This window comes from Sinocyclocheilus rhinocerous, unplaced genomic scaffold, assembly GCF_001515625.1.
Source record: "Sinocyclocheilus rhinocerous isolate Xijiao unplaced genomic scaffold, SAMN03320098_v1.1 scaffold4389, whole genome shotgun sequence".
NCBI classification, from domain to species: Eukaryota; Metazoa; Chordata; class Actinopteri; order Cypriniformes; family Cyprinidae; genus Sinocyclocheilus; species Sinocyclocheilus rhinocerous.
The window spans coordinates 171,508-182,367 of NW_015626367.1; the positions used below are offsets into that span (position 1 = coordinate 171,508).

The following is a 10,860-nucleotide window of genomic DNA, read 5'->3' on the forward strand; positions in this document are numbered from 1 at the left end:
TTGCCTTTACAAATAAAAAAAAAATAAAAAAACCTGACAAACCTACTGTACTATTCAAGAAACTTTATTACTAGCACTTCTCGTATTCTTTGCCTCCTTAAGATAAATTGCTTCTTGTATTCCTTTTGTAAGGAACGAATAAACGTAAAAAAAATAAAAGCACTTGATCAAAATAAGTACTCAACCATTAATGCTCACACAGTTTATTACTGGTTTGTTATAGTCTGCAACAAAGTGCTGGCATATTATAAATAATTGTAATGCAATTTACATTTCTGAATTTGCAAAAGATGCAGCCGTCCATTGGCACTGCTTTAGATGAGAAACACCACATTCTCCGAAACCATGACCTGGTTGTCATCCTGCATGCGCTCCAGCAGAAGGTTAATCTCGTTCTGGTCAAACTCCTCGTCCTGGCCTTTGTTAACGTGAGTCAGAAGATCAGGCACCGCCACAGACTGAGACCGGGTCACCTTAAAGGCCTTCAGTAGAGCCGCCTTGAAGACTTTTAATCTAAAAACGTCAAGGCAAAAGGGTCACGCTGTTAAAAATCAGTCTCCGTATCTATTTTGCAGTTAGCCTGTTGAATTGACTCAAACAAAACATGGCAGAAAAACCATTCCAGACCAGTCCATCATTGTAGCACAACATCCAAGCAAGTAATGGAGGAATAATGCATAATTCTCAGTATTGGCACAGGCCAGAATATTATCTGAAAATGAAGAGGAAAACAACAGGTTGTACCTGTCCTGACTGATGTCAGCCTTCTTCCTTTGACTGCTTCTCTGAGACGCTGGCCTACTCTTCTGATTTGGCTGAGCTAACAACAACAACAACACATTTAAGACAACATCATATTTATAATGACACTGAATATATTAAAAATATTTCAAATGTAGAGCAAAAAAAACCCACTAAATTGGTTAAATTTACTTTAATACAGCAATGGAAAATAACCTGCATTGATTAAGCACACAGCTCACTGAGAAGTCAAAGTGAACGAGTCGACCTACTGTTTTCATCTTCTGGGAAATCATAAGGGTCAGAGTCCTCTCCTTTTTGAGTCATTTCCACATCATCATCAACATCTTTAGAGATGCGAGAACGCTTCCTGTAGACAAAGTTAGCTCACACCTACCACTTCAAACACTTGTTTTTACTGTAGCGTTAACCTCCCTTTCACACTCACCTTAGGTTCCTTTGACTCTCTGTATCTTGGCTCTGAGAGATGTCCAACTCAGAGTCCTCAGGCACCTTCCTCTTCTTATGCTTCTCTAGAATCTACAGAGTCATGCCAAATTACATTAGACACAAATGACAACGCATAGCAGTATCAGTTCTGGATGTGAATGATTGCATGCCTTTTTGAAATAAGCAAACTGCATGAGTTCAAGTGCAGCTTCTGCATCTCCCAGATCGATGGTTTTACTCATGCGGGCCTTGGCGTGAGCTGTAGACAATCGAATCATGGTCTCCAGAGCTCGAGCGGTCACAGGCATCGTCTGTGGGAATGGATTCAGTCAGTCTATATCAAACCAAGCAATTCAAGAGTAACAATAACATGAAAAGCACCCAAGTATGTACAAAGATTTAAAATCTCTACAGGGCTCTACAGACCCTGGCGGAGTCACTGTTGACTTGGTCATGACTCCGGAGTCTGGAATACTCCTCTGCTATGTAGTCGGACGCCTCCTGTGTCAGGACCGGCTTCACCAGCTTAGCCACGTGGATGTACTTCCTGATGAACTCCATGGTAACAACCTTCTCCCTTTAAAATGTTTCACAAAAGGGTAATCACAGAAACCCAATGAATTATGGTAGGCTGGCTTCTACACAACTTCTATAAAGGAAACAAAAATCAAAGGGAAGAAATACATACTTTTTCTTCCTGTGGCCATGCAGGACATTGTCTTTTTTCTCATATATCTGTAGCTCTTGCTCGGCTGCTTCTGTGATGTTCGGGTCCTCAGTGGCAAACACATCCACTGTACTCCCCAGTGACATTGCTGTTGATACAGACATGACAGAATGAGAGCAACAGCTGACTAAAGCTTCTGAAGCTGAAAACTGAATAACATCGAAATGGTCTACATCAGTGGGTCTCAAACTGTGGTCTGAAGCATTCCAAGTGGTCCACAGGTTGGCAGATTTAATTAAAACAAAACATATGAGAAAAAAAAATTGCTTCTTAAATATTAAATGTGGAAACATTCCCCCCTCCCTTCGACGGCCCTGCTGACAGTTATCAATCAGTGTATGAAGCATAAGTATTCGGTCCAACTTCTTAGCCAGTTAACACTCCACGAGTTTAATTTCACTGTTAAAATAAATCGACCACCAAAACAAAGTTCATCAACCATTGATCTACTGTACAGTACACACAAGTGCATTTCGTGCTTTTACCAGCAGATGTCAGTCTCACCTGCTCCCTCCGGTTCTCCCGGTGCTCTGTAGCGATGCATCCGCAGCACATGCTCCGAGATCTCCCGGTCGCTGTCCGGATCCATCTGATCCAGAACTATGAAGAGCAGATCAAATCGGGAAAGCAAGGAATCCTGGAGCCCAATGTTCTCCATTGGGGTCTTATACTGGTCATACTGGGTGAAGAAAACAGTAGGATTAATAAAAACCAAAGCAAGCCAATTATCTCTAAATCTTGCTAATCAAGCCAATAATGAATATTTACCCTTCCATACACTGGGTTGGCAGCAGCTAACACACTGCAGCGAGCATTAAGCCGTGCCTGAATCCCAGCTTTTGAAATGGTGACCCTACCCTGCTCCATCACCTCATGGATGGCTGTTCGGTCCATGTCAGACATCTTATCAAATTCATCAATGCACACCACACCTCTGTCAGCAAGCACCATGGCTCCTGCCTCCAAACGACGCTCACCTGGATTAGCCAAAGGATAAAATGAAGAGTTTACAGTTTTCAGCTTCATCTCACCATGCTAAATTTAATTTAACATTGTTGTCAGATTTTTTTTTTTTTTTTTTGACAAACTATTGTGTAAAATATTTTGAGATTTAGGTTGATTAAATTTTGTAGCATGAATAGAAAATAACTGCTCATGGGCATTTCCAGCATAGACACTTGAATAAAATTAAATGACTTGTCATATATTTTGGGGTGTATACTTGTCATCAAATGTTAAGTGTTACCTGTCTCCTGATCAGTCGTGACCGCAGCTGTCAGACCAACCCCAGATGAGCCTCGTCCAGTGGTGGGAATTGCTCTTGGTGCCGTGAACAAAACATACCGAAGCAACTGAGACTTCGCTACTGAAGGATCACCTGAAATCAAATGAAAAACACTGCACAATGGGCCCAGAAATGACTAATTTATATAAACATGAATAAGTTTATATAACTACACACTAAATTTAAGTAAAATTCATTTTATTTATATAAATAGATCAAAAGAGTTAAAAAATAAAGATTAAAAAATATTTAGATTAAACAAATTTAATTACATATATACACACTTTTTATAGTCTATAATAGATTTATATATACAACTTAAATGGACCCTTTTTACATTTCCAGGTTTCTCACAAGCGGAAGACATTATAGAAGAAAACTTCTATAATGCTGAACCGGAGACTACATCAAATAAATGTGGATTTCTTTTTTTTTTTGCATTCCCATTTGCTCAAAAAGTAAAAGAAAAAGCTCCATGATAGTATTTTTACAACTGTCAAAAAAAAAAAAAAAAAAAAAAAAAAAAAAAAAAAAAAAAAAAAAAAAAAAAAAAAAAAAAAAAAAAAAAAAAAAAAAAAAAAAAAAAAAAAAAAAAAAAAAAAAAAAAAAAAAAAAAAAAAAAAAAAAAAAAAAAAAAAAAAAAAAAAAAAAAAAAAAAAAAAAAAAAAAAAAAAAAAAAAAAAAAAAAAAAAAAAAAAAAAAAAAGTGTGATTGATAACGGCAAATCTACCATCACAACCACAGCCATTGAATTAGAAAACACTCACAGCAACATTAACTAGTTTTTTTTTATTTTTTTAAAGCAAAGATAACACAAAGTATAGTGGTATAAATTATTATTATTTTTTTTAATAAATAAATTTTTACAGGATTTACAATGACATTAGATTCTGTGAAAAGGGTCCATATGATAAAATTTCTATGAATTAATGCATAAATGGCACCTAAAATGGCACCACAAAAACACTGAAATTAAGATTAACAAGTCCAGACTTTAGGGAAATTATATTGTTTTGTAAAAATAACAGTTATAAACATGACGCGTTTACACCTTACCTATGAGCAGAATATTTATGTCTCCTCTGATGCGTGTTCCATTCTCCAGGTTGGTCTCATTGCCTCCCAACAGCAGACACAGAATGGCCTTCTTTATGTACTCATGGCCATGAATACTGGGAGCCAAAGAATGGCTCAGTTGCTCAAAGACATCCTGAAACATACCAATACACTTACCTTGCATACAGTAGCAAAGATGAAACCGATCAGAGCGGCATTTCCCAAAAGCATCATAAGCCTTAATACTTAGTAGAAACCATTGGCACCAGCTTATCCTTAAAAAAAAAAAAATTGCAGCCAAGTTTAGAATATTTCAGTTAACGTTGTTTGCGCCTCTTCTTACTTTAGAATGAGCTTTGCAAAACTTCTTTATCTTGGCAACATCATCTGCAGAAAACGTCGGCACAATCTCCTTACTCATAAGCTTCACATTGTTAGCCAACAGGATTGTTCTGCAGAGAATCACAAAGTTCACCTGAGGACATGAAATCCCGGTCCTGATCTTGGGAAAGAGTACAAATATACACACACCTGAAGGTCCCAGAGGTGAAACCGCCCTGTTTCGCAGGCAAGCAACGGTAGACCCCTACAATCTGCACACGGTCACCTGGTTTCACCCGGTCAACAAGGTCATCGTTCGCAATGATGTCAACAGAACGTGGCAGCTGTCCAGCAGGGGCTTTCTCTGGCATCTCCTGAATGGTCAGTGTCTGGTGGTCCTTATAACAGCACAGCCCAAACTCTGTCTCCAGAGGATTGTTTTCTTCATCCTACACATGCAAAATTTATTTTAGGTTTCTTAACATTCTTAATACTAAATCAGTGGTTAACATGGTATTGGGATTTTTCCAAAGAGAACATTCTCCTGGATCAGCATCCATATTTCTGTGATAGGAATGTTACAGGACCAGAAAAAGAGGATGATCTAGGAACATCTTCACACACACACAAATAATTTTGTATTTATTTATTTAAATTTAATTACATATTTACTTAATAAATTAAGCAAATTAATTTGTTCGACAAATAAAATTAAGTTTAATAAATTAAATACATTAAATAAACAGTCACATAAATAGTTATGTAACTAAAATACAATTTAATTAAATTGGTAAATAACATTTTACATTTACATACATGTTACATTTTATAAATACAGTTTAAGAGAAAAAAAAAAAAAACATTAAATATATGGCCCATACAAAATATAACTCACTTTAGTTGGATAGATGGCACTGGAAGGAAAAGCGTCCAGTGAGGTAAGATCAGTGTATTTTCGTTCCAGGGTTTTCTTGGTGGCTGGACAATAGTGGACACTACGCATAATTTTGGGCCTGACCAAGGAACCTACAGATCACATCAAAATTACAAGTTAGAAATGACAACTTCTGCCCAGCATAATGCATAATGATAATTAAGGTGGAGTAAACATCACATTATGTGCGTATCTACAGCTCTGACCTAAACACATTAATCTAAAAATCAGGGTCTGTAGATCTGAACAAAATTATTTTTTAAAACTACGTGAAATTACAAAGCATTAAACCGTTATAATGAGCATTGATCATCTGAAAAATGAAGTAAATCCTACTCACATTTGGTCACAATGCCTTCCACACACACAAGGCTTCCCAGAAAGCGTGCAATTAGAGTACGTGGAGAGACATGTTTGTTCCCAAAGCTGCCCTCAAAACCAACATGGAACTCTTCAAACTGCTTAGCGTAAGTGGCGTCTATTGAAGCCACAAGATCTTTTAGGGCTTTTTGGAACGCAACCAGCTCAGCAAAAGCATTATTCAGTAATCTATTGACAAGAGGCCATTAATCAGATGAGCTTCAAGGCCAAACTCATGGACAAAAATATAAATAAAATACTTACTCTTTAGCTCTTTTTTCACTTTTTCTTCTCAGGTCATTAATGTTTACAATAAGACGACACTGGCCCTCAGACACCATACTCCTAACCTTTTCATGATAAATGCCCTGGTCTTGCTGTAAATGACAAAAAAAGATCAATTACACTGAATGTGACGGAGATTGCAAAGGTGTTAACACAAATCATAAGACCCACATCAAGTCAAAAACAGAAAGACAAAGAATAAAAGATATCACATCATCATCCAGAAAGTCCAGGTACTCCCTCTGAGACTCTCTCAGCTCAAGATCCTCTAATCCAGTATCCATTTCCACTACACCCGTGTCAGCATGTGCGCTGCTATAAAATACAATATCAAATCATCAGCAGTTCAACATTGATAATCAAAGACACAAACATGACTGACAACCAAACGTCTGTCTTTGGAAACCAGGTGAACACACGCCTACAAATCAATTATGTTAATTAGGTTAATTGGAGCCATGTGATTATCAGTTATACAACCACAGATACCTGCATCCAGTGTAACTGCTGAACATAAGATGAATTTGATAAAAGTGTCTTCTCTTCCTGAGCTCAATAACTACAAACTATGTATCTCCTTAAAGTGCACAGCTTGCTTGAACAAAAAGGACAATGTAAGAGAGGAATGTGGCCCTTGTAAAAATGTCACATGCAGTAGTGTATCTTTTTTCTAATGCAAAACTCCCACAGTATTAATTTATTCTTTTATATTTGACAAAGCCAGTGAAAAGAGACATCTGAGATATTTACAAGCTATTATAATAGGAATAAAGACGTTACAGTGTCTTCGTCTGACAATGATTTATTCAGTGAAGTAGAGTTTATTTCGTGCTGCGGGATATTTAGCTGTTGACATTGACACATAGTTGCATAATCCGCATATAAATTACCAAATTTTCTCTTATTACCACATTCCAGGAGGTAGGAGCCTCGGGCGACAGACAGCCCATTTCAAGCAATTCGGCGTTTTGAACGAATCTTTTAAGTAAATGAATGGATCTTCTTTTGTTCAGTTGACTGAGGTTCACACGAGCAAATAACATAGAGTGAGCCCTCTTGAAGGAGCTGGATTAAACGTCTCCTCCATGTACAAGTATCTTGGGAATGGGATGCTGTTCGTGATTTGTAGGCCTATTCTATCTTGTCGAAATTTGTGGGTGAACGTTTATTATGGTTAAACTAGTGTCGGACGCGAAACACTGCATTCTGCAGCTTTGAAACATTTACGTGATTCATTTAAAAATTCCTGGTTCGTCGCTAGTTTCGGATCAGTTTTATAATGTATGCTCATTTTTAATTATTTAAATGAATTTTAACACTTATAGGAGAATTAAATCTAATAGCTTAATTGACTTAGTTTGCCAAACCCTGCCCAATAACTAAGTGCACTTTTACAAAACTTTCATAATTAATGGTGTTTAATTATTTGGAGATTATTTTATATTTCTTTCTCAGTACTTGCTTTTTCACTTTACTTGTTTCGGTTGACTGTGTTTTTTTTATTAATCATTTGTGTCAATGATACAATGACTCATTCATGATAAAAAGACACTTTTTGCCATCTACTGGCATAATGAAGTAATATTGCAGAGATTCACTGAAAAAATCAGTGAATGAATCTTTCTAGTGAACTGAATCAAAAGAAGCGAGTCGCTGGAATGAATCAAACACCATGCTCTCCTCAATGACGTAGGTTTAGAGCCAAAACAGAGCCACTTCTGTTGCGGACGCAAATCTGTGACCTCAGACAGCAATCTTCACAGACAGACATGTGGATGGGAGGTGAATGTTGGACTGAAAAAGAAACGTTGTAGTGAGTATGTTGGAATTATGTATCCAAACAACTAGGTCAGAATGTCTGAAAACACTTTCAGGTAGTTCTCTGAATTTGGGTGTCATTACTGGGATCACGTTTTTTTCAAACATGCCCTCACACAGGTTTGGTTTCAGTCTAGCTCAAGTCACACCTTCTGACATGACACAAAGTATGTTTACCCTCCTTCCTCCTTTCTCCTGGTCTAACCGGTTTAGCTTTTTTAAGCTTGTTGATACCAATCTTTCATTTACAAACCATGAGAGATATGTAACATTTTTTCTCATTCTTGCAACACATGGACCAGGCATAGCATATACAGTTTATGTGTATTACTGTATATGTTATCAAATTATATTTTTAAGTCAATTAAAAAATATATATATATTAAAAAAAAAAAAATTTCCCCCCTCTCTTATGTTAGCAGGTGACCTGTATTTGCACGCTTGTATATAAAAAAGTTATTTCATAAAATGATGCACATACATGACAGTTTGTTTCTTACACACATAAAAAAACGCTCAGTTGTACACAATAAAATTGTAATTTAAGGGCACTTACAGACATATTGATTGTCTTTTAAACTAGGGTCCATGTACCCTCAGGGAGGAGTAAAGGCTGATTTATACTTCTGAGTCGGACCTACGCCGTAGGCTATGCGTCAGTTTTCATTTATACTTCTGCGTCGTTGTCCGCGTGCAGTGCACATGCAAACCGCTAGTCAGCAGTGTCCACGGGCATGTTGCTGGTGTTGTTTTGACTTAAAGTCCACCCATTTTCCAACACAATATTCGAAAGCCCCCGTATTTCTGTTTCTTGTTTGCAAACCTTTTATTAACATAATCTGGAGTGTTTGTATATTAAATAGATTAATTAAGATTCATTTTGTGATTCTATAAGGTTTAAGATTCTGTATGTACTACAATTAAAAAATATATATATTTTATTTTAAAAAAAAAGAATAAATAATATTGTCATCCTGAAATTTTGTGAAATAAAATTGAGATTTTTTTTTGTTTGAGTAAAATATAAATATAATTTTGCAACAACAACAAAAAAATTCTCATTCCTTGCAACTTTTATGTGATAGAGTAGTTTTACTTATGTTGCATCTTTTTTCATAATTAAATTCACCTTTAACTTGCTTAATAATGGTGGAATAATTTTCTGTTTTTGAGAAATATTTATTATGAAAACAGTTGTCTCCCACCACCATTTTAAATGTTTATTTGAAAACTTTGAAAATTTTACGATGGGGGTCCCTCACAAGATGATCATCATATAATGGGAGATTTAGGCATTAAAAAGTTAAGAAAACTCCTGCTCTAAACATGTTTGCAGTTTCTTATGTAATTGCATGTGTTTCTGTGTTTATTTCAGGTATTGTGTTAATATGTGCCGTCCTGACCAATGCGTTGGTTCTCATATGTGTGGTGGCTGCTCACATGTCGCAGATGGGCATGTCTGCGATGGGTATGGGTGGAACGAGCTTCATTGACGCCATCATTCCTTTTGAGGGGGTGGAGCTGCAGCAGGTGCGTGAGCTTGACATGCAGTATGGACAGATGAGAGCACCAGGAGTATATGGAGGTGTGGCCTTCTGCCTCACTTTTGGTGCACTTTCACTACTATTTGTAGTGTCCAGCACCAAACCCCCCCACATGCTTCCAAGGAAGCTGCTGATTGGACAGTTTGCATTCCAGATCATTGGTGCAGTGGGTTACGTGGTTGCGGTAGGTTTGTACCTGCACTTCGTGATCTCAGTGAACTCAACTGATGTGTGCGTCCGGCGTGAACGACTGTATGCTCGTAACGGATATACCTGGATGAACTGTAGCGTAGGTGGGGGGGATGCAGCTGTCGCACTGTTTGGAATCATAACTGCAATTCTGTATGCTGTTGGGACCTTTTTAACGGGACAAACACTCCAGGATGTCAGTCGTTACTTTAAGGAGCGTGACCGCTATGAAGCTGAACGCAGAGAACAACTTAGAGGTCCTCTGAAAACACCTCTTGATCCTGACACTTATGTCTGAGTTGTGCAGCAAAAATATGGACCGTAACCCTCTTGAATGGATGTATATAAACTGGCTTTAATTTTTGTTTTTTCTTTACTTTTTTAAAACATTTTTGACTGTGAGAAACCTGTTTTTAGAATTTTTATGCATATTATAGTTTCAGGCTTCAGTTCAATATATTTTTACTGATGAAGTTTTTCAATTAATAAACACTGAATAATTCCTGTATATAATAAATTGAAACTGTGGCATATGTATTTTATATATATTGTGAATACAAATATATATTCACTGTTTTAATAAAAAAAAAAAAAGTGCAATAGAGTGCTGCAGCTTTGACGGCAAAACCCAGAAGACTAATTTGCCTTTGCTTAAGATTTTACTATGGATTTTTAAAATGGGGTTTTTCAATTCATGAGTAAAATAAGGTCTGTGATAAACATCACTTGGTATACTTGGGCGTTTTGCTCTACAATGTAAATTACACATACTTGCACTTCAAACGTTCTGATGTAGTTAATTATTCAGGGTTTCTCTGGGTTCCACAAATTTAGGCCTTAAAGGTTTTAAAATGGGGCCATGGCATTAAATGTTGCATGCACTGAAAAATTAACATCTTTGTCAGTATTTTTGTCTTATTTTCCAATTCAAATATCTAAACATCCTTAAATCCTTAGATGCAAATTAAGATATGAAGGTTTTTTTTTTTTTTTTTGAGAAAGTGAGTTTATTAAAGCAAGAACAAACATCTGTAAATGGGGTATAAAAACTTGTTTTTCCTTTGAATTAAGTTGATTTCTCTGAGCCCATTGGCAGATATTTGTCTTTTTTTAGTGATCATAAATTCACTTAAAGGAGACATATTATGCC

At 36.5% G+C, this 10,860-nt stretch overlaps 2 protein-coding genes across 4 annotated transcripts; one reads left to right on the forward strand and one right to left on the reverse strand.

Annotated features, from left to right (window-relative positions):
- Positions 1–187: 187 nt before the first annotated feature.
- On the reverse strand, positions 188–6,575 carry LOC107712296 (maternal DNA replication licensing factor mcm3-like). 3 transcript variants are annotated; one of them, XM_016517511.1, is made up of 17 exons: positions 6,372–6,575; positions 6,139–6,251; positions 5,855–6,063; positions 5,476–5,606; positions 4,791–5,029; positions 4,603–4,711; positions 4,260–4,413; positions 3,165–3,296; positions 2,687–2,895; positions 2,423–2,597; positions 1,880–2,006; positions 1,618–1,768; positions 1,362–1,502; positions 1,190–1,281; positions 1,014–1,111; positions 745–820; positions 188–513 (listed from the first exon to the last, which is right to left on the reverse strand). In XM_016517511.1, exons 1-17 carry the CDS (start codon positions 6,441–6,443, stop codon positions 315–317), a joined length of 2,427 nt encoding a protein of 808 aa, XP_016372997.1. In that variant the 5' UTR covers positions 6,444–6,575; the 3' UTR covers positions 188–314. The 3 variants fall into 3 exon arrangements, with proteins under 3 accessions (XP_016372997.1, XP_016373006.1, XP_016373015.1); XM_016517520.1 differs by having other exon boundaries at positions 745–798; positions 1,010–1,111; XM_016517529.1 differs by lacking the exon at positions 745–820 and having other exon boundaries at positions 438–513.
- Positions 6,576–8,083: 1,508 nt separating this feature from the next.
- LOC107712379 (MARVEL domain-containing protein 3-like) lies at positions 8,084–10,126 on the forward strand. Its single transcript, XM_016517617.1, has 2 exons — positions 8,084–8,144; positions 9,353–10,126. The coding sequence occupies exons 1-2, from the start codon at positions 8,084–8,086 to the stop codon at positions 10,006–10,008; spliced, it is 717 nt and encodes a 238-aa protein (XP_016373103.1). The 3' UTR covers positions 10,009–10,126.
- The last annotated feature ends 734 nt before the right edge of the window (positions 10,127–10,860 follow it).